Genomic DNA, 23,643 nt, shown 5'->3' with positions numbered 1-23,643 from the left:
GCTCCAGTCTTCTGTACGTGGTGCCTGTACGCCGAAAGTGTCCCGCAATTTTTCTGGCCACCGACAGCATCTCTTGCACGCCCCTGTCGTTTTTTAAAAAATTCTGCACCACCAAATTCAAGGTATGTGCAAAACATGGGACGTGCTGGAATTTGCCCATATTTAATGCACACACAATATTGCTGGCGTTGTCCGATGCCACAAATCCACAGGAGAGTCCAATTGGGGTAAGCCATTCCGCGATGATCTTCCTCAGTTGCCGTAAGAGGTTTTCAGCTGTGTGCGTATTCTGGAAAGCGGTGATACAAAGCGTAGCCTGCCTAGGAAAGAGTTGGCGTTTGCGAGATGCTGCTACTGGTGCCGCCGCTGCTGTTCTTGCGGCGGGAGTCCATACATCTACCCAGTGGGCTGTCACAGTCATATAGTCCTGACCCTGCCCTGCTCCACTTGTCCACATGTCCGTGGTTAAGTGGACATTGGGTACAACTGCATTTTTTAGGACACTGGTGAGTCTTTTTCTGACGTCCGTGTACATTCTCGGTATCGCCTGCCTAGAGAAGTGGAACCTAGATGGTATTTGGTAACGGGGGCACACTGCCTCAATAAATTGTCTAGTTCCCTGTGAACTAACGGCGGATACCGGACGCACGTCTAACACCAACATAGTTGTCAAGGACTCAGTTATCCGCTTTGCAGTAGGATGACTGCTGTGATATTTCATCTTCCTCGCAAAGGACTGTTGAACAGTCAATTGCTTACTGGAAGTAGTACAAGTGGGCTTACGACTTCCCCTCTGGGATGACCATCGACTCCCAGCGGCAACAACAGCAGCGCCAGCAGCAGTAGGCGTTACACGCAAGGATGCATCGGAGGAATCCCAGGCAGGAGAGGACTCGTCAGAATTGCCAGTGACATGGCCTGCAGGACTATTGGCATTCCTGGGGAAGGAGGAAATTGACACTGAGGGAGTTGGTGGGGTGGTTTGCGTGAGCTTGGTTACAAGAGGAAGGGATTTACTGGTCAGTGGACTGCTTCCGCTGTCACCCAAAGTTTTTGAACTTGTCACTGACTTATTATGAATGCGCTGCAGGTGACGTATAAGGGAGGATGTTCCGAGGTGGTTAACGTCCTTACCCCTACTTATTACAGCTTGACAAAGGGAACACACGGCTTGACACCTGTTGTCCGCATTTCTGGTGAAATACCTCCACACCGAAGAGCTGATTTTTTTGGTATTTTCACCTGGCATGTCAACGGCCATATTCCTCCCACGGACAACAGGTGTCTCCCCGGGTGCCTGACTTAAACAAACCACCTCACCATCAGAATCCTCCTGGTCAATTTCCTCCCCAGCGCCAGCAACACCCATATCCTCCTCATCCTGGTGTACTTCAACACTGACATCTTCAATCTGACTATCAGGAACTGGACTGCGGGTGCTCCTTCCAGCACTTGCAGGGGGCGTGCAAATGGTGGAAGGCGCATGCTCTTCACGTCCAGTGTTGGGAAGGTCAGGCATCGCAACCGACACAATTGGACTCTCCTTGTGGATTTGGGATTTCAAAGAACGCACAGTTCTTTGCGGTGCTTTTGCCAGCTTGAGTCTTTTCAGTTTTCTAGCGAGAGGCTGAGTGCTTCCATCCTCATGTGAAGCTGAACCACTAGCCATGAACATAGGCCAGGGCCTCAGCCGTTCCTTGCCACTCCGTGTGGTAAATGGCATATTGGCAAGTTTACGCTTCTCCTCCGACAATTTTATTTTAGGTTTTGGAGTCCTTTTTTTACTGATATTTGGTGTTTTGGTTTTGACATGCTCTGTACTATGCCATTGGGCATCGGCCTTGGCAGACGACGTTGCTGGCATTTCATCGTCTCGGCCATGACTAGTGGCAGCAGCTTCAGCACGAGGTGGAAGTGGATCTTGATCTTTCCCTAATTTTGGAACCTCAACATTTTTGTTCTCCATATTTTAATAGGCACAACTAAAAGGCACCTCAGGTAAACAATGGAGATGGATGGATTGGATACTAGTATACAATTATGGACGGGCTGCCGAGTGCCGACACAGAGGTAGCCACAGCCGTGAACTACCGCACTGTACTGTGTCTGCTGCTAATATATAGACTGGTTGATAAAGAGATAGTATACTCGTAACTAGTATGTATGTATAAAGAAAGAAAAAAAACCACGGTTAGGTGGTATATACAATTATGGACGGGCTGCCGAGTGCCGACACAGAGGTAGCCACAGCCGTGAACTACCGCACTGTACTGTGTCTGCTGCTAATATATAGACTGGTTGATAAAGAGATAGTATACTCGTAACTAGTATGTATGTATAAAGAAAGAAAAAAAAAAACACGGTTAGGTGGTATATACAATTATGGACGGGCTGCCGAGTGCCGACACAGAGGTAGCCACAGCCGTGAACTACCGCACTGTACTGTGTCTGCTGCTAATATATAGACTGGTTGATAAAGAGATAGTATACTCGTAACTAGTATGTATGTATAAAGAAAGAAAAAAAAACCACGGTTAGGTGGTATATACAATTATGGACGGGCTGCCGAGTGCCGACACAGAGGTAGCCACAGCCGTGAACTACCGCACTGTACTGTGTCTGCTGCTAATATATAGACTGGTTGATAAAGAGATAGTATACTCGTAACTAGTATGTATGTATAAAGAAAGAAAAAAAAACCACGGTTAGGTGGTATATACAATTATGGACGGGCTGCCGAGTGCCGACACAGAGGTAGCCACAGCCGTGAACTACCGCACTGTACTGTGTCTGCTGCTAATATATAGACTGGTTGATAAAGAGATAGTATACTCGTAACTAGTATGTATGTATAAAGAAAGAAAAAAAACCACGGTTAGGTGGTATATACAATTATGGACGGGCTGCCGAGTGCCGACACAGAGGTAGCCACAGCCGTGAACTACCGCACTGTACTGTGTCTGCTGCTAATATATAGACTGGTTGATAAAGAGATAGTATACTCGTAACTAGTATGTATGTATAAAGAAAGAAAAAAAAACCACGGTTAGGTGGTATATACAATTATGGACGGGCTGCCGAGTGCCGACACAGAGGTAGCCACAGCCGTGAACTACCGCACTGTACTGTGTCTGCTGCTAATATATAGACTGGTTGATAAAGAGATAGTATACTCGTAACTAGTATGTATGTATAAAGAAAGAAAAAAAAACCACGGTTAGGTGGTATATACAATTATGGACGGGCTGCCGAGTGCCGACACAGAGGTAGCCACAGCCGTGAACTACCGCACTGTACTGTGTCTGCTGCTAATATATAGACTGGTTGATAAAGAGATAGTATACTCGTAACTAGTATGTATGTATAAAGAAAGAAAAAAAAACCACGGTTAGGTGGTATATACAATTATGGACGGGCTGCCGAGTGCCGACACAGAGGTAGCCACAGCCGTGAACTACCGCACTGTACTGTGTCTGCTGCTAATATATAGACTGGTTGATAAAGAGATAGTATACTCGTAACTAGTATGTATGTATAAAGAAAGAAAAAAAAACCACGGTTAGGTCACTGGTATATACAATTATGGACGGGCTGCCGAGTGCCGACACAGAGGTAGCCACAGCCGTGAACTACCGCACTGTACTGTGTCTGCTGCTAATATAGACTGGTTGATAAAGAGATAGTATACTACTAATATTATATACTGGTGGTCAGGTCACTGGTCACTAGTCACACTGGCAGTGGCACTCCTGCAGCAAAAGTGTGCACTGTTTAATTTTAATATAATATTATGTACTCCTGGCTCCTGCTATAACCTATAACTGGCACTGCAGTAGTGCTCCCCAGTCTCCCCCACAATTATAAGCTGTGTGAGCTGAGCAGTCAGACAGATATATAATATATATAGATGATACAGCACACTGGCCTGAGCCTGAGCAGTGCACACAGATATGGTATGTATGTGACTGAGTCACTGTGTGCTGTGTATCGCTTTTTTCAGGCAGAGAACGGATTATAAATAAAAGTGGTGGTCACTGGTCACTATCAGCAAAACTCTGCACTGTACACTACTGAGTACTCCTAATGCTCCCCAAAATTAGTAAATCAAGTGTCTAAACGGAGAGGACGCCAGCCACGTCCTCTCCCTATCAATCTCAATGCACGTGTGAAAATGGCGGCGACGCGCGGCTCCTTATATAGAATCCGAGTCTCGCGATAGAATCCGAGCCTCGCGAGAATCCGACAGCGTCATGATGACGTTCGGGCGCGCTCGGGTTAACCGAGCAAGGCGGGAAGATCCGAGTCGCTCGGACCCGTGAAAAAAAACATGAAGTTCTGGCGGGTTCGGATTCAGAGAAACCGAACCCGCTCATCTCTAATAAATAGATTTCCCAAGTTTTTTCTTCAAACTCTTATTAAGTCACTTAATAAGTGCCTCGGTCATTTTGAACCATCAGTGCTTAAGCCACAGATATCTGCACAGGATTAACAATTTGATAGCAAAACAATATAACCAACAGTACAAAAGTAATCCAATACTAGTGGTCACAATCTAATTGCTGATGTTGGTGGTGCCCCCCGGAATCATAAGGCACATAAGTCAAAGACAAGTAATTCTCTGCAGAGGTGCAGGGAAAAGAATACTTTTTTTTTAGGCCGGGGGGATTAGGGAGGGGGCACTATTGCTTAAAATCTTAATGATCCAACATAGAGCGCCTATTTGTGTAAGACCTATCATAGAGTGTACTCTATAATATGAACTGATGACTGTCAGTATCTTTTTTGGTTGAAAACATTATTGGCACTGAAAAACATGGCTGATCTGCGAACAAGCTCCATGTGGGTGAAACGCGAAGGTAGAGCCCTGTACGGGTGAAACATGCATTTAGCAACACCACCTGGTCTGCGCAGACGGGGCTCCACATCTCTGGCACACCTGAACCTATCTATGGGGCAGATGTACTAACCTAGAGAAGGCATAAGGAAGTGATAAACCTGTGATAAATGCAAGGTGATAAACGCACCAGCCAATCAGTTCCAGTATGTAAACGAACAGTTAGGAGCCGATTGGCTGGTGCGTTTATCACCTTGCATTTATCACAGGTTTATCACTTCCTTATGCCTTCTCCAGGTTAATACATCTGCCCCTATGTTTGATCAATCTAGCACAAGATTGGTTCTATTGAATTTATTGGAAGCCATAGTTCTGACCCATACTGCTGTTTATTTGAAATTAATGTTATTAAAAGTTATGCCTTAATCTTTCTAAGATGAGATTTTAAACAAGAGTGCCAGCACAAAGGAGTCTTCTTCTTTTCCCTGCTGAGAACCACTTGTCTACATTGTATGGTTTGTTACTACATGTACTGTATGTCACGGTATTTTGTTTATCATGTTATTATGATGTACTGTGTTATATATTATTATGTTTGTTTCATAAAATTTCTTTTGATTCACAGAAAACATCCTCAACCCAGATATTCCTATGAGGTCAGCGACCCTTTAGGAAGAGACTCTTATAAAGAGCGTTACCTGTTTGTGTACAGGTGAGATCTCTCTGTATACACTTGTCTGAGCAAAACAAGCTGGACTTCCGTATGGCATAGTACACGGTGGGCCTGGCTCTGACTAAGACCCTACAAAGCCCATCCCTGGTGTACACCTGTGCTTCCCAATGTGCAAGGGGAAGCACAGATGTACATGTGCTTCCCCTTGCATATGTGTACGGAGCAGCTGATTGGTTGTCATGGGCAACTTCTCCACGGGCTCACTTCTCCACACTTTTCACTGCTTCATAAATAGACCCCTAACTGAAGTAACAGAACTGTTCTGTTACGACACCTGCCCCTGGCCCTAAGAAAACTCTTTGACAGTAATTACTTTTCCTTCCTGAATGTATGAGCTATGTGATTTGATTCTGTGTTGTCTAAGTATCTCTGTTAGTGTTGCAGTGCTGGAAGCCAGCCTAGTAGATGACAAAAGATGACATATATAATGTATCAGTATTGAATTTGGCAGATTTCCCAGACCACTTACTGTATTGGAGAGAGCTGACTGTATTCAGTTGTAACCTGAAGAGCATACAGGTCGCTGGCCTCAGATTAATGACGCGTTCACATGGCGTGTGTCCCCTAATGGATTACACGTGGCTCCTGTATGAATTAACACTAGGATAATTGATGATTAGGTGTCAAGGTGTGTTGTAGTCACGTGAGCATGTCTCCGTAGGTGACAGACTATGTAAAGCACACGGGACTGATATTAAGGCCGTGCACACTCACACTAGAACAATATTGTCACTATTTGTCAAATTGGAACGACAAATCGTGAAGATCGTTCCGTGTGTCTGAAAAGCCACCTCCCAGTCAGCAGCATCCCTGAGCCTGGTGACACCTGGTGCTGCAAGACAGTATGCGCACCAGGAAAGAGGCGTGGGTTTGTGATAAGGGGCGTGGCTTTGCAACTCCTCCCCCTCCTTTACATCACTTTGAGGGTGTGGCCAACATTCCTGGAGATGCTTGCCTGATTACGGAGACTCCTACTGCATTGCCGGCTCCTCCTCAGTGATGGGGTGGGTGTGGCGGACAGTGTCACAGTGCAGTACCCGACTCTAAGTCACTGAGGAAGAGCTGGCATTATGATGTCACCCCAGGGTGACACCCGAATGCAGTCCACACCTCCCCCCCTAGTGACTCCGCTGCTGGCAAGCACTGCCCAGTACATATCCGGGACCGTGTGTCTCAATTGGTCCTGCGACTCGGTACACTTACACTTTGGGACGCAGGTGCTGTGCAACTATTTAGCTACTTAGACACATGTGCTGTTGAAAACCATCGGCCGCTCTACGAATATCGGGCATTTCATGCAACTTTGGGGAAGACACATATATTTAAAAAAGCAAGCAATGGCGGCAACCGCCACAATCCCGGCACCGCATGGCAAAGCCTCAACAGCGGGTGGGATACATGGATGGTTGTGAATATCAGTTTTCAATGGTGAAGCCTGTTTTGCTACTGTACACGCATGGCGATGACTTAAGCTGGCCATACATTAGAACGATTTTAGGGACGATCGCACGATTTTGATGCATCGGAACGATAAATCATGCTGTTTTCACAAACGATAACGACCCGATGTGCAGACCCGCGGGTCCTTTCTTCAGATTTTACCTGCTGCACGTAAGATCTGAAGCTATCGTCAACGACAGGATGCTCCTGGATGTTCGTGGCCACTCCTCGGATTTTTAGCAAGATCTTAAAGATCTATCTCATGTGTATGCACTACATCATGAATCTGGGACTGCCGGAGAGCTGCCGGGGAGTTCTAGGGAAGTCGTTAGCGGCATCGCTCATTTGCAAGTCGTTCTAATGTATGACCAACATTAGCGGCGGTGCGCACAGAGAAGATTTATTTTTCAAACTTAGTGACTGGTAGTCGGTGTTTGGGGGAGGTAACGGCGGAGTGGTTAGCTAAACGCAGGTGCGTCGGGAACGTATTCTGGGCATGCACTAGTGGACCACCACAAATTTGTTCACAGTTGGAGGCCCCAGCGTCTTAGCTGAGACTCCCAGTCCGAGACAGCAAAGGTTCTAGAAAGCTAAGGACACAACTCCTAATTTATTTATATACTTTTCACGGTACATTTATGTGTGCATGAAGTATATAAACCATTGAAAGAGTTGTAGTATGACTCTTGTCTCCAATCCACCTAGACTGTGACCTGACCTGGTGCCAGGCTCTACCCTCACAGTTTGCCCAACTATACCTAATCCAAAATGGCCACTTCTGGCTTCAGGGTAAAATGGAACTACCCTGCCCCAAGCAGCAATGTGCTCAGAGACCCTAACGCGCTGTGTTCACTTAAACCCCACAGGAATGACAAGGTGAGCGTCCAAGACTCCTATCATTACCACGATCACAACATGTACACTGGAGAAGACACCTTCAGCAGGGAACCATTCGTGGTCATGTTTAACGCTCCAGGGACAGGTCAGTAATGTAATGCCATATCATACCATAGTGTAAATTACATTACAACAGATAATGTACCGTCTAATGTAAACGATAAGACCATTAAAAATCAGATCTGTTACTGTGTATGACACGAGGTCATAGGTAAAGTGCTTTTATGTTAAATTCTTAATTAGCTCTGAAGTATAATAAAACTGAACAAGCAATGTCAACAATGCATGATACAAGTAATACAAAGATAATACTTACATTTGTCATGAAAAATAGGCAGACAAGGCTATATTGCTAAGATCCCCTCTTGCACACTAGTATAGTATAGGGGGATCATTGTTAACAATTCTAGGTAGAGTGCTTTCATTATCTTTCAGGTGTCTTCTCTATATGTATCTTGTCGTTACTGCACTGCGTATTATATTGTTTTACTCTTGTTTTACTCTATACGTAATGCTGGCCAATACATCAGCCGGACGATGCCCCAATGCCGATCCGCGAATCGGGAAAAACTGCATGTTAAAACTTCCAGCTCGTGGATCCCAATAACTTTTTGATCGGAATCTGTGAATCAGGTCTTTCTAACATGTTGGATTTCCCCGATCCTCCAACCCAGTCATCGGGAGAACGGGAATTCCCGATTGTCCCTTGATGTACAGGTCCCATATGACTTTAACCTGTGGTTTTCCATGATACTATATTTTGGTATTCTGTGCATGAGTGGCGCCATCTTGAAACTGTGATAGAGTGCCACAGTGGACACAGACGTGTTCCACTTAGCTGCCAGACACCCTGCAATATACGCAGTCCTGATGCTACAAAGCCACACTGCTACCACTTTTGTAGGCACCACAATCCTCACACATCACTGGTCGGGGCTCTATATGTTCTCCTCCCCAGTCTGATCCTCGGTGTATGTGAGTACGGCTGTACAAACACACTACTGCTCAATAAACCACTCCACTGGGTATGCATTGGATACTATTAATCTGCTATTACTATTGCAAATAGTCAACATATAGTTCAACAAATATTAGGTACAGTACACTAGACATATGAAGGCTGGCAGCGTTAGATAATTACTTACACAAATGCTGGTAGTAGTGTATATGAAGTAGTCTGCCTCTATATTATATTATTCATTTCCACAGTTATTGGAAACATTGTCCTGGTCCCGTTACATTCTGCACCCAAGGATGCGGTCCGGGAGATAGATGCTCTGTACGACGTCTATGTGGATGTGTGTGACAGGTGGCAGACCGATGTAAGTACTGGGCCCATCCTGGAGTAGGGAGGAGTTATAGTATACTGTCTGGCTCTTCATGGAGTGCAGGGCTGAGATGATGTGTTACGTGCCTCCTGTTTATGTGCACATAAATGACACAATGGGCGGAATTCAAATGTGTTGCGCCCTTGATCTCCCGTCTAAAGTGAAGCACATGGTCCCATAGCCAAGCCCGGACTCGCCACCCCACTTAGCCTACTCCCTTCCCCAGCCCCTTCCGTAGCTCACCTGTGTAACACAAGGCAAAGTAGCAGAATGGAAGTTACTGTACCTACATACAAAATGAATAATGACCCCCAGCCTGCACACACTGTAAGCTGGCGAGCAGGGCCCTCTTACCTCTCTGTCTGCCTGTTATTACCCAGTCTTGTTTTATAATGCAACAGAATATGCAGGCCCTATATAAGTAAATGAATAAATATATAAATTCTTACCTCAAACCCACCTTACTGCTCCAGCTTTCCAATTCTACGTTCCATTGATGAATGTCTCAGGTTGAACTTGTTCCCCAGGGGGAGAGAGGTATCAAACTTTGGAGAGAGATAAAGTGGAAAGAGATAAAATACCAAACAATCAGCTTCTGTCATTTCTCAAATACAGCCTGCAACAGGGCAGTTAGAAGTTGATTGACTGGTACTTTATCTCTCCCCAAGTCTTGATACATCTCCCCCTATAGAGAAACTTATGCCACTATGTATTCTGTTTTTTTCATAGAATATTATATTTCTGGGAGACTTCAATGCCGGCTGCAGCTACGTCAGTGAGTCTGACTGGGACAACATCCGCCTGCACAGCAGCGAAGACTTCACATGGCTGATCCCTCACGACGTTGACACGACTGTAGGAAAAACGTTCTGTCCATACGACAGGTAACTGGCAGAAGACGGACTCTGCACGCAGATGTGGGGACAAGATGCTCAGATAACAATAAATAGAACAATGAAGGTGTCATCGGATAATTAAGGGGGACATTCTTCTCGCTGTCACCTCTTCATCTTTATACACTGGGAGAAGTAAACAGGGCATACATTATAAACTCATATAACCTCAGGCTGCTGCTTGAGCAAACTATATTTTTGATTTCCATAACTATAGGAGTGTAATCAGTCCATAAATAAGGATTATTCACCTTACAAAGATGCTTCTTTAGAATTGTTAAACAATTAATGCATACAAGATGATGTGACCGGTTTCAACTGGGCGGAACATTTGACCCATTTACACCCCCTTAGGAGTCGAATTTCAAAAAATCCCTGCTTAGTCTGTGGCTGCAAATAACTGTCACAGTTTCCAGACCAGCCAGCAGGTCACATGTTCCTAGTCACCCAGCAGGTGCACAGGGAGAGTTCACTGTCACATTTTCCAGTGCACAATGGTGATGCATTGTAAATAGCAGGTGGACGTATTGCCACATAACGAAGCAACCAATCACAACGCCAATATTTTTACTGCAAATCTACAGACCAAGACCTTTAATTTGGTATATGACGTGCCCTGCTCAGACAACAGCACTATAGAAATATGTCACTCTTAAAAGTCATCCTTCTGCTATTAATATATTTATTCATATTTACTGAAAGCAATAGCAAGGTAAACATTGTGTACATTATGTTATGAGTGTAATCAATTCAGTGAGTTTAGTATAATGGTGTTTTACTAGCATCATAGAGTTTCAACACCTGTAATCCTGAATTTTTTTAAATAATAGAGGAGATCTGGGGCCAAATGTAATAGAGTGAGACTTTAAGAAAGTGAGAGATTTGGTAAGGTTTTTCAGTTTTTTTTTATTTTTTTACAGTGACAATCATTTACACTGCAAATCCAGGTTGATCTTGCTGTGTAAATGATTGGCACTTTAAAAAAAACCCTGAAAAACCTTACCAAATCTCTGACTTTTTGAAATTCTCACTCTATTACATTTGGCCCCTGGTGTATTATGTTGCTGTGTTTCTGGAAGAGATCATTGCACAAATGGAATAGTTTAATAGGTGCACATGGCTAGGGGTGGAACAAAGTGATTGCTGGTACCTGTAATTTCCTTACCTTGCAACATCCAGGCAGTACCTACCACCAGCAGAGGGGCACTTACTAACCTAAAGGCAGCGAAACGCAATCGAAACACCCCAGGACATTAATGGGAGATTACTGCAAACCAGTGAGGAAAGAATAAGGAATCAAAGTCGCCTCTTTATAACATAAACTTCTTTTTCTTCTTCAGAATTGTCATCAGTGGCGCTGAGCTGCATGACGCTATAGTTCCCGATTCAGCCAAGATATTCAACTTTAATGAACAGTACAAACTGTCTCAAGAACTGGTAAGTCAACATATTACTAAAACCATTAATAACTTCATATACAGATCACAAATATACTGCAGCGGCTGCGTAGAACTCCGCGGAGGTGGATGGACCTTGCTTGAAACGTGTTTATTTATTGCAGAAGTGCTTAAAAGGTGTATTTATAATTGCCAAAAAAACACCTCTAATTTCTTTGAGAGTTTTAGAGCTGTTTTGTGTCCGACTTTCAATATTGGACTCCATGACATTGGCCGAGTTGTATACTTAACATGGGCAAAACATCTGGATCCGACTTTATTGGGCGCTCTACTTTACAGCTGAAAGTGTCCATAAAAATAAGATTTTAAACCTACCGGTAAATCTTTTTCTCCTAGTCCGTAGAAGATGCTGGGGACTCCGTAAGGACCACGGGGTATAGACAGGATCCGCAGGAGACATGGGCACTCTAAGACTTTAGATGGGTGTGCACTGGCTCCTCCCTCTATGCCCCTCCTCCAGACCTCAGTTAGAGAACTGTGCCCAGAGGAGACGGACAGTACGAGGAAAGGATTTTTGTTAATCTAAGGGCGAGATACATACCAGCCCACACCATCGACACCGTACAACTTGGAACATACGAACCAGTTAACAGTATGAAACAAAACAGCATCAGCCAGAGACTTATTAAAACTGTAACATAACCCTTATATAAGCAACAACTATATACAAGTCTTGCAGAATTTAGTCCGCACTGGGACGGGCGCCCAGCATCCTCTACGGACTAGGAGAAAAAGATTTACTGGTAGGTTTAAAATCTTATTTTCTCTTACGTCCTAGAGGATGCTGGGGACTCCGTAAGGACCATGGGGATTATACCAAAGCTCCAGACCGGGCGGGAGAGTGCGGATGACTCTGCAGCACCTATTGAGCAAACATGAGGTCATCCTCAGCCAAGGTATCAAACTTGTAGAATTTAGCAAAAGTGTTTGACCCTGACCAAGTCTCCGCTCGGCAAAGCTGTAATGCCGAAACGCCTTGGGCAGTCGCCCAAGAAGAGCCCACCTTCCCAGTGGAATGGGCCTTTACCGAATCTGGTAACGGCAATCCAGCCGTAGAATGAGCCTGCTGAATCGTGTTACAGATCCAGCGAGCAATAGTCTGTTTAGAAGCAGGAGCGCCAACCTTGTTGGCTGCATACAGGACAAACAGTGCCTCTGTTTTCCTATCCCGAGCCGTCCTGGCTACATAAATTTTTAAGGCCCTGACTACATCAAGGGACTTGGAATCCTCCAAGTCACCCGTAGCCACAGGCACCACAATAGGTTGGTTCATATGAAAAGATGAAACCACCTTAGGCAAAAATTGAGGACGCGTCCTCAATTCTGCTCTATCCACATGGAAAATCAGATAGGGGCTCTTGTGAGACAAAGCCGCCAATTCGGCCACCCGCCTTGCAGATGCCAAGGCCAACAACATGACCACCTTCCAAGTGAGAAATTTGAATTCAACTGTTTGAAGAGGCTCAAACCAGTGAGATTTTAGGAACTGTAACACTAAGTTAAGGTCCTATGGTGCCACAAAAGGAGGCTGGATATGCAGCACTCCCTTTACAAAAGTCTGGACTTCTGGGAGAGAAGCCAATTCCTTCTGAAAGAAAATTGATAGGGCCGAAATCTGTACCTTAATGGAGCCTAACTTTAGGCCCATATCCACTCCTGTCTGTAGAAAGTGGAGAAAACAGCCCAGATGGAAATCTTCCGTAGGAGCATTCTTGGCTTCACACCAAGATACATACTTCCTCCAGATACGGTGATAATGTTTCGCCGTCACCTCCTTCCTAGCCTTAATCAGAGTAGGGATGACTTCCTCCGGAATACCTTTACCCGCTAGGATGTGGTGTTCAACCGCCATGCCGTCAAACGTAACCGCGGTAAGTCTTGGAACACGCAGGGCCCCTGCTGCAACAGGTCTTCCCTGAGAGAAAGAGGCCACGGATCTTCTGTGAGCATTTCCTGAAGATCTGAATACCAGGCCCTTCGAGGCCAATCTGGAACAATGAGTATTGTCTGCACTCTTTTTCGTCTTATGATTCTCAGTATTTTTGAGATGAGCGGAAGAGGAGGGAACACATAGACAGACTGAAACACCCACGGTGTCACCAGGGCGTCCACCGCTACTGCCTGAGGGTCCCTTGACCTGGCACAATACATCCGAGGCTTCTTGTTGAGGCGTGACGCCATCATGTCTATTTGAAGAAGTCCCCAATGACTTGTTATCTCTGCAAAAACTTCCTGATGAAGTCCCCACTCTCCTGGATGGAGATCGTGTCTGCTGAGGAAGTCTGCTTCCGAGTTGTCCACTCCCGGAATGAAGACTGCTGACAGAGCGCTTACGTGATTTTCCGCCCAGCGAAGAATCCTGGTGGCTTCCACCATTGCCACTCTGCTCCTTGTCCCGCCTTGGCGGTTTACATGAGCCACGGCTGTATCAGGACCGGTAGGTCGCGAAGAAGATTCTCCGCTTGTCGTAGCCCGTTGTATATGGCCCTCAATTCCAGTACGTTGATGTGTAGACAAGCCTCCTGGCTTGACCATAGTCCCTGAAAATTTCTTCCTTGTGTGACTGCTCCCCATCCTCGGAGGTTCGCGTCCGTGGTCACCAGAACCCAGTCTTGAATGCCGAACCTGCGACCCCCGAGAAGGTGAGCACTCTGCAGCCACCACAGGAGAGACACCCTGGCCCTGGGGGACAGGCTTATTTTCCAATGTATTTGTAGATGGGACCCGACCACTTGTCCAGAAGGTCCCACTGAAACGTACTCGCATGGAACCTGCCGAAGGGGATGGCCTCGTAGGTCGCCACCATTTTTCCCAGTACTCGAGTGCATTTATGGACTGACACTCTTTTCGGTTTTAACAGGTCTCTGACCATGTTCTGGAGTTCCTGGGCTTTTTCCATCGGGAGAAAAACCCTCTTCTGTTCCGTGTCCAGAATCATGCCTAAGAAAGATAGCCGAGTCGTTGGAACCAACTGTGACTTTGGTAGATTTAGAATCCAGCCATGCTGCTGCAGCACTCTCAGGGAGAGCGACACGCTTTTCAGCAATTGATCTCTCGATCTCGCTTTTATCAGGAGATCGTCCAAGTACGGGATAATTGTGACTCCCTGCCTGCGCAGGAGTACCATCATTTTCGCCATTACCTTGGTGAAAATCCTCGGGGCCGTGGAAAGCCCAAACGGCAACGTCTGAAACTGGTAATGACAGTCCTGTACAGCGAATCTCAGGTACGCCTGATGAGGGGGATATATGGGGACATGAAGGTATGCATCCTTTATGTCTAGTGACACCATAAAATCCCCCCCTTCCAGGCTGGAGATAACTGCCCGGAGCGATTCCATCTTGAATTTTAACCTTTTCAAGTACAGGTTTAGGGATTTTAGATTCAGAATGGGTCTGACCGAGCCATCCAGTTTCGGGACCACAAACAGGGTTGAATAGTACCCCTTACCCTGTTAGACTAGGGGAACCTTGATAATCACTTGCTGTTGACACAGTTTTTGAATTGCAGCTAAAACTATTTCCCTCTCTGGGGGAGAAGCTGGTAAAGCCGATTTGAAAAATCGTCGAGGAGGCACCTCTTCGAATTCCAGCTTGTAGCCTTGGGATACAATTTCCATTGCCCAAGGATCCACGTCTGACTGAACCCAGACCTGGCTGAAGAGTCGAAGACGTGCCCCCACCGGCACGGACTCCCTCAGTGGAGCCCCAGCATCATGCGGTGGATTTAGTAGAAGCCGGGGAGGACTTCTGCTCCTGGGAACTAGCCGTAGCAGGCATTCTTTTCCCTCCACCTTTACCTCTGGCGAGGAAGGAATAGCCCCGACCTCTTCTGCACTTATGCGACCGAAAGGACTGCATCTGATATTGTGGTGTTTTCTTTTGCTGTGGGGGAACATAAGGTAAAAAAGTAGATTTATCCGCGGTAGCTGTGGAAACCAGGTCCGCGAGACCCTCCCCAAATAAAACCTCACCCTTGTAAGGCAAAACTTCCATATGTCTCTTTGAGTCGGCATCACCCGTCCATTGGCGGGTCCACAGGGCTCACCTAGCAGAAATTGCCATGGCGTTGGCTCTTGAACCTAACAGCCCAACGTCTCTCATATATAAGGCTGCGTCTTTAATGTGACCCAAGGTCAATAAAATGCTATCCCTATCTAGGGTATCAATGTCAGATGACAAGTTATCTGCCCATGCTGCTACTGCGCTACATACCCAAGCCAACGGTATTGCCGGTCTGAGCAAGGCACCCGTATGTGCATAAATTGATTTTAAGGTAGTTTCCTGTCTGCGATCAGCAGTATCCTTGAGGGCTGCCGTGTCTGGAGACGGTAGCGCCACCTTTTTGGACAAGCCCGTCAAAGCCTTGTCCACCCTGGGCGAGGATTCCCACCGTAACCTGTCTTGTGCGGGGAAAGGATACGCCATAAGAATTCTCTTGGGAATCTGCAGTTTCTTGTCTGGAGTTTCCCAAGCCTTTTCAAATAAAGCATTCAGCTCAGGAGATGGGGGAAAGGTTACCTCAGGTTTCTTTTCCTTAAGCATGCATACCCTCGTGTCAGGGACAGAGGGGTCCTCTGTGATATGCAAAACATCTTTTATTGCAATAATCATATAATGAATACTTTTGGCCACCCTTGGGGGTAACCTCGCATCATCGTAGTCGACACTGGAGTCAGAATCCGTGTCGGTATCAGTGTCTGCTACTTGGGACAGGGGACGTTTCTGAGACCCTGGAGGGCCCTGTAATACAGCCAAAGCCATGGATTGACTCCCTGTTTTTTCTCTGGACTCTGCTTTGTCCATTCTCTTATGTAATAAAGACACATTTGCATTTAAAACATTCCACATATCCAACCAATCAGGTGTCGGCGTCGCCGACGGAGACACCACAATCATCTGCTCTACCTCCTCATTAGATGAGCCTTCCGCTTCAGACATGCTGACACACACGTACCGACACCCCCACACACTCAGGGATATATATCTATATGGAGACAGTCCCCCAATAAGGCCCTTTGGAGAGACAGAGAGAGAGTATGCCAGCACACACCCAGCGCCACCGGACACTGGAATAAAATCCCAGTCAGTACAGCGCTTTTATAGAAATATACTCACTGCGCCAAATAAATGTGCCCCCCCCCTCCCCTCTTTTTTGCCCTATGTAACCGTGTTCAGCAGGGGAGAGTCCGGGGAGCCAGCTTCTCTGCAGCGAGCTGTGGAGAAAATGGCGCTGGTTAGTGCTGAGGGATCAAGCTCCGCCCCCTCAACGGCGGGCTTTGGTCCCGCTCAAATCTTTATACTGGCGGGGGTTTTTGTAATATACTGCCTCCGCAGTATATATCTATGCCAGTGTCCCTAGAGGTTTCATAATTGCTGCCCAGGGCGCCCCCCCCTGCGCCCTGCACCCATACAGTGCCGCCAGTGTGTGTGTGAATGTGGGAGCAATGGCGCGCAGGTACCTCATTGAAGATCTGAAGTCTTCTGCCGCCTTTCAAGTCTTCTTTCTTCTCATACTAACCCGGCTTCTATCTTCCGGCTCTGTGAGGAGGACGGCGGCGCGGCTCCGGGACGAACGGCGAGGGTGAGACCTGCGTTCTGACCCTCTGGAGCTAATGGTGTCCAGTAGCATAAGAAGCAGTCTATCATTTAAGTAGGTCTGCTTCTCTCTCCTCAATCCCACGATGCAGGGAGCCTGTTGCCAGCAGTGCTCCCTGAAAATAAAAAACCTAACGAAAAACTTTTTTCAGAGAAACTCAGTAGAGCTCCCCTGTAATGCACCCAGTCTCCTCTGGGCACAGGATCGAACTGAGGTCTGGAGGAGGGGCATAGAGGGAGGAGCCCATGCACACCCATTTAAAGTCTTTAGAGTGCCCATGTCTCCTGCGGAGCCCGTCTATACCCCATAGTCCTTACGGAGTCCCCAGCATACTCTAGGACGTAAGAGAAATCCGGTTTGCGGCCGCTACTACATTAGCCAACTTTGCACTGGCTCACTTCCCCACACTTTTCACTGCTTCATGAATAGACCTATATACGAGTGATGTACTAAGCCTTGGAGAGTGATAAAGTTGAGAGAGATAAAGTGCTTGAAAAATGACAGTTGAGAGCTGATTGGTTGATACTGTATCTATTTCCACTTTTTCCTTCTCCGTACTTTGATAAATCTCCCCCATAATCCGCAAAGCAGAAAAAAACACATTTGTCTGTACTTGTCTGCTACAGGGAATACATAACAGACAGGGGCATATGTATCAAAGCTTGGAGAGAAAGTGCCAAACAATCAGCTCCTAACTGTCATTTTTCAAACACAGCCTGTAAATCAGGGGTCGGGAACCGTTGGCCCTCCAGCTGTTGTTGAACTATACATACCAGCATGCCTTGCTACAGTTTTGCTATTTGGCCATGCTAAAACTGTTGCAGGTCATGCTGGGATGTGTAGTTCAACATCAGCTGGAGGGCCGAAGGTTCCCCATCCCTGCTGTAAACCAACAGGGGCTGAATGGTACTTATCTCTCTCCAAGCTTTGATACATCTCCCCCATAGTTTACCGCAGCCATTTACAACCTTTACTCAGAACTGTATCATTTGTTAGCATCGCTGTTCTCGTTACAGACGCTACCTATAATGTACATGCTATTGTTTTTTTTGTTTGCAGGCTTTGGCTGTGAGTGACCACTACCCTGTGGAGCTTGAGATGATGATGGTGTAAGTGGGGGCATTGTCACTGTGTATTGCAGGAGTAACATTTGTACATCAGCTATGGACAGCCTACAGATGGAGCCATCTTTATCTTGGCCTTTAATAGGATTAATTGAGCCAGGGCAATCAGACTTAATCCCTTTATGTATTGTTCTCTCTGTATTGTATAGCAGCTGAGAACAATAGATGAAAGGCTTATGCTAATAAACCTTGGTGCGCCTAGGCGCAGCAGAGAAGCCAAGATGATCATGGCTCCATCTATACGTCATTATTCCGCCCATCTAAAGCTAGCTGCCCACTGTGCAATACCCGGACTGATCAGACTATTCTTAGCTGGTCGGACGATTACTGCACAGTGGCCCTCATTCCGAGTTGTTCGCTCGCAAGCTGCTTTTAGCAGCATTGCACACGCTAAGCCGCCGCCTACTGGGAGTGAATCTTAGCTTAGCAAAATTGCGAACGAAAGGTTCTCAAAATTGCGAATAGAAATTTCTTTGCAGTTTCTGAGTAGCTCGAGACTTACTCTTCCAGTGCGATCAGTTCAGTGCTTGTCGTTCCTGGTTTGACATCACAAACACACCCAGCGTTCGCCCAGACACTCCGCCGTTTCTCCAGCCACTCCCGTGTTTTTCCCAGAAACGGTAGCGTTTTTTCACACACTCCCATAAAACGGACAGTTTCCGCCCAGAAACACCCACTTCCTGTCAATCACATTACGATCACCAGAACGAAGAAAAAACCTTGTAATGCCGTGAGTAAAATAATTGGTATTTGGCTTCATAGCAAATTTACTTGGCGCAGTCGCAGTGCGAACATTGCGCATGCGCAATAAGCGGAAAATCGCTGCGATGTGAAAAAAATTACAGAGCGAACAACTCGGAATGACCACCAGTGTGTACTCACCACCCGAGGCTGATGGCCAATCACAAGCCAGGTGGATCGGCTCCCGTCATCGGGAGTGCGGCCACGTTGAGCCGACATCGTGCCACAAATGCGACGTGTACACGACTGGCCGGACAAAACCACATTTACAGGCATCAACACAATCGTTCAGACAGGAATGTTAATTGTGTTGTGTTTACAGGAAATTGGATGTGGATCCTATTATCTGTCTGTTGTGTGCCTAGCTTAAATGAAATTTCTACTATGCTATACTTGTATATAGCCACTTAATCAGGAAAATGGATAATTGGGAAAAAATAAATTATGTCTCCGTGAAAAAGGGCGTATTACATACGTCACACATGTATTATCAGAAATATTTACTACGGGTGAGGACGTTTGTGAGAAAAGGACTCCGCTGCTGTAACTAGTCTGTGACGGGGTAGCGTTGCTTGTAAGACCCCCTGCGCTGGTAGCTGTAGTATATAGCATTAACTTATATGGTACAGTAATGTATTTATACAGACCTCTCTGTGATGGTCACACAGTGCACTGAGATATAGAACACGTCTACGGAACTTGTACAATATTGTGAAATAAAGTTGGCACTTCATACGGCGTTAAAAAACGGTCTATGTGAAAAACATAGTGGATCGTGTTAATACGCTATATATTTGTCGTTTGATTCATGTCTTCCTACCTCTATGTCTGTCTGTACCCAGTTCTGTTCTATTACGGTTGTTCCAATTGTAAAGTGCAACGAAATATGCTGCGCTATATAAGAAACTGGTAATAAATAATAATGTCCAATGTTTTTAATGAATTACTGTGAAAAAATTTATTTTAAAAGAAAAACAATGGTATACAATTAAATATAACGATGGTAATGGCAGCTGTCCCTGTGTAATGTGTTTTATATTTATTCTGCAAGCTGCGCCATGGTCAGTGCAGTATTCCAGCACTTCTCAGGAGCTGCACCTCTTACTCAACGGCTACAATAGCAGGATCAGCAGAATGCACACAATACATCCCAATTCCAGCAGGACAGTCCCTATTTGGGGGGGGGGGGGGGAAGGCTCTAAATCGTGGCGTTCCTCTCCCCATTTAGAGAGAGTTGGGAGTTACCACACAAACAGATAGATTCATCATCGCTTGGAGGGTGAGAAAACTGAGCGAGAAAAAAGTACCAGCCAATCAGCTCCTACACAGCCTGTAGCATGGCAGTTAGGAGCTGATTGGATGGAAATAAAGTTCAAATCAATTTATTACTCTCCAAGCGATGACGCATCTAGCCCCAAATGTTTCATTTTTTCCCTAAAAACAGCGATCGGGGGAAAAGGGAGGGGGGGGGGCCGGATGCTGCAGCTATGTCCCACTGTCCCAAATACAAGTCCCTGCTGTTTGGGAGGTATGACACAGCGAAACTCGGACACAGACGTGGGGCAGCCGCGTGACTCGCATCACACGCAGCGCTGCAATGACGAAACTGCCAGCTCTGCATACATAAGGTTGACCCCTGCATACGCAGCCAGGCAACGTAATTTCTGATTCTGTGATCGCAGGACGCAGATTAGCATGCTGGACGGCCCCGACCAGCGCTTTGCGGCCCCCAGCATGCGATCGTCAGCAGCAGCAGATTCTGCTATTTAGCGGAATCTACTTCTGAAGCGGAATAAGGTCCTTAATTCATAATCAAAATCTAACTATACAACTCGTCCATTTTTTTTTTTCTACCCCTGGCTTACTATTATACTCACGGGGATGCAGTCAAAAAGGTGAAAAAAATAAGTCTTGTTGACAATTATGTCAACATTTTTAAACTGTTGACAGTTGTGTCGACATTTCCATAATATCAACATGTGAAATGTTGTCATTGTCAGAATGTCGACATAAGTGTTAAGCTGCAGACGTGAGGGTTAGGGATAGTAGAAAAATAAGATTTTACTTACCGGTAAATCTATTTCTCGTAGTCCGTAGAGGATGCTGGGACTCCGTAAGGACCATGGGGAATAGACGGGCCCCGCAGGAGATAGGGCACTTTAAGAAAGCTTTGGACTCTGGGTGTGCACTGGCTCCTCCATCTATGCCCCTCCTCCAGACCTCAGTTAGGGAAACTGTGCCCAGAGGAGATGGACAGTACGAGGAAGGATTTTTGTAAATCTAAGGGTGAGATCGATACCAGCCACACCAATCACACCGTATAACTTGTGATACACAACCCAGTCAACAGTATGAACAACAACATAGCCTCGGTTCAACCGATAAACTATAACATAACCCTTAAGTAAGCAAAAACTATATACAAGTCTTGCAGAAGAAGTCCACACTTGGGACGGGCGCCCAGCATCCTCTACGGACTACGAGAAATAGATTTACCGGTAAGTAAAATCTTATTTTCTCTAACGTCCTTGAGGATGCTGGGACTCCGTAAGGACCATGGGGATTATACCAAAGCTCCCAAACGGGCGGGAGAGTGCGGATGACTCTGCAGCACCGATTTAGCAAACAGGAGGTCCTCCTCAGCCAGGGTATCAAACTTATAGAACTTTGCAAAGGTGTTTGTCCCCGACCAAGTAGCTGCTCGGCACAACTGTAATGCCGAGACCCCTCGGGCAGCCGCCCAAGAAGAGCCCACTTTCCTAGTGGAATGGGCCTTAACCGATTTCGGTAACGGCAATCCTGCCGTAGAATGCGCCTGCTGAATCGTGTTACAGATCCAGCTTTGAAGCAGGAGCGCCAACCTTGTTGGCTGCATACAGAACAAACAGAGCTTCAGTCTTCCTGATTCTAGCCGTTCTGGTCACATAAATCTTCAAAGCCCTAACCACATCCAGGGACTCAGAATCCTCCAAGTCCCGTGTAGCCACAGGCACAACAATAGGTTGGTTCATATGAAAAGATGAGACCACTTTTGGCAGAAATTGAGGACGAGTCCTCAACTCTGCCCTATCCACGTGAAAAACCAAGTATGGGCTTTTATGTGATAAAGCCGCCAATTCTGAAACACGTCTAGCCGAAGCTAATGCCAACAACATGACCACTTTCCACGTGAGGTATTTCAACTCCACAGTTTTGAGTGGTTCAAACCAAGGTTACTTGAGGAAACGTAACACCACGTTAAGATCCCAAGGCGCCACCGGAGGCACAAAGGGAGGCTGAATATGCAGCACCCCCTTCACAAAAGTCTGTACTTCAGGAAGAGAGGCTAATTCTCTTTGAAAGAAAATTGATAAGGCCGAAATTTGGACCTTTATGAACCCTAATTTTAGGCCCAAAGTCACTCCTGTTTGAAGGAAATGAAGCAGACGGCCCAAATGGAACTCCTCCGTAGGAGCAGCTCTGGCCTCACACCAAGAAACATTTCCGCCATATACGGTGATAATGTTTTAACGTCATGTCTTTTCTAGCCTTGATCAGGGTAGGAATGACCTCCTTCGGAATCCCTTTTTCAGCTAGGATCCGGCGTTCAACCGCCATGCCGTCAAACGCAGCCGCGGTAAGTCTTGGAACAGACAGGGCCCCTGCCGCAGCAGGTCCTGCCTTAGAGGAAGAGGCCACGGATCTTCTGTGAGCAACTCTTGCAGCTCCGGATACCAAGTCCTCCGTGGCCAGTCTGGAACAATGAGGATTGTTCTGACCCTGCTTATTCTTATTATTCTCAACACTTTGGGTATGAGAGGAAGAGGAGGAAACACATAGACCGATCTGAACACCCAAGGTGTCACCAGAGCGTCTACCGCTACCGCCTGAGGGTCCCTTGACCTGGCGCAATACCGCCTTAGCTTTTTGTTGAGACGGGATGCCATCATGTCTATTTGAGGCAGTCCCCACCGATCCGTGATCTGTGCGAAGACTTCTTGATGAAGTCCCCACTCTCCCGGATGCAGGTCGTGCCTGCTGAGGAAGTCCGCCTCCCAGTTGTCCACCCCCGGGATGAACACTGCTGACAGCGCGCTTACATGGCCTTCCGCCCAGCGTAGGATCCTGGTCAGGACGTTGATGTGGAGACAAGTCTCTAGATTTGACCAGAGACCTTGGAAATTTCTTCCCAGTGTGACTGCTCCCCAGCCTCGGAGGCTTGCGTCCGTAGTCACCAGGACCCAGTCCTGAATGCCGAACCTGCGACCCTCCAGTAGGTGAGCACTGTGCAGCTACCACAGGAGAGATACCCTGGTCCTGGGAGACAGGGTGATCCTTTGATGCATTTGTAAATGGGACCCGGACCACTTGTCCAAGAGGTCCCATTGAAAAGTCCTCGCATGGAACCTGCCGAAAGGGATGGCCTCGTATGAAGCCACCATCTTCCCCAGGACCCGCGTGCAATGATGCACTGAAACCTGTTTTGGTTTTAATAGGGCCCTGACCAAGGCTATGAGCTCCTGAACCTTTTCGATCGGAAGAAAAACCTTTTTCTGGTCCGTGTTTAGAATCAGGCCCAAAAAGGTCAGACCCGTTGTAGGGACTAGCTGGGACTTCGG

General features: G+C 46.5%; 1 protein-coding gene across 2 annotated transcripts in view; it reads left to right on the top strand.

The window, feature by feature from the left end:
• Positions 1–20,051, top strand: part of LOC134945594 (deoxyribonuclease-1-like) — a 34,333-nt gene extending 14,282 nt beyond the window's left edge. For both annotated transcript variants that reach the window (XM_063934981.1, XM_063934980.1), the window contains 6 exons: positions 5,460–5,546; positions 7,874–7,989; positions 9,114–9,226; positions 9,962–10,116; positions 11,466–11,562; positions 18,240–20,051. In XM_063934981.1, coding sequence (XP_063791051.1) covers positions 5,460–5,546; positions 7,874–7,989; positions 9,114–9,226; positions 9,962–10,116; positions 11,466–11,562; positions 18,240–18,293 — 622 coding nt within the window. In that variant the 3' untranslated portion in view covers positions 18,294–20,051. The remainder of the gene's footprint in view (positions 1–5,459; positions 5,547–7,873; positions 7,990–9,113; positions 9,227–9,961; positions 10,117–11,465; positions 11,563–18,239) is intronic.
• Positions 20,052–23,643: the final 3,592 nt, after the last annotated feature.

Source organism: Pseudophryne corroboree, chromosome 7 (assembly GCF_028390025.1).
Source record: "Pseudophryne corroboree isolate aPseCor3 chromosome 7, aPseCor3.hap2, whole genome shotgun sequence".
NCBI lineage: Eukaryota > Metazoa > Chordata > Amphibia > Anura > Myobatrachidae > Pseudophryne > Pseudophryne corroboree.
This window is presented reverse-complemented; position numbering and strand designations above follow the sequence as displayed.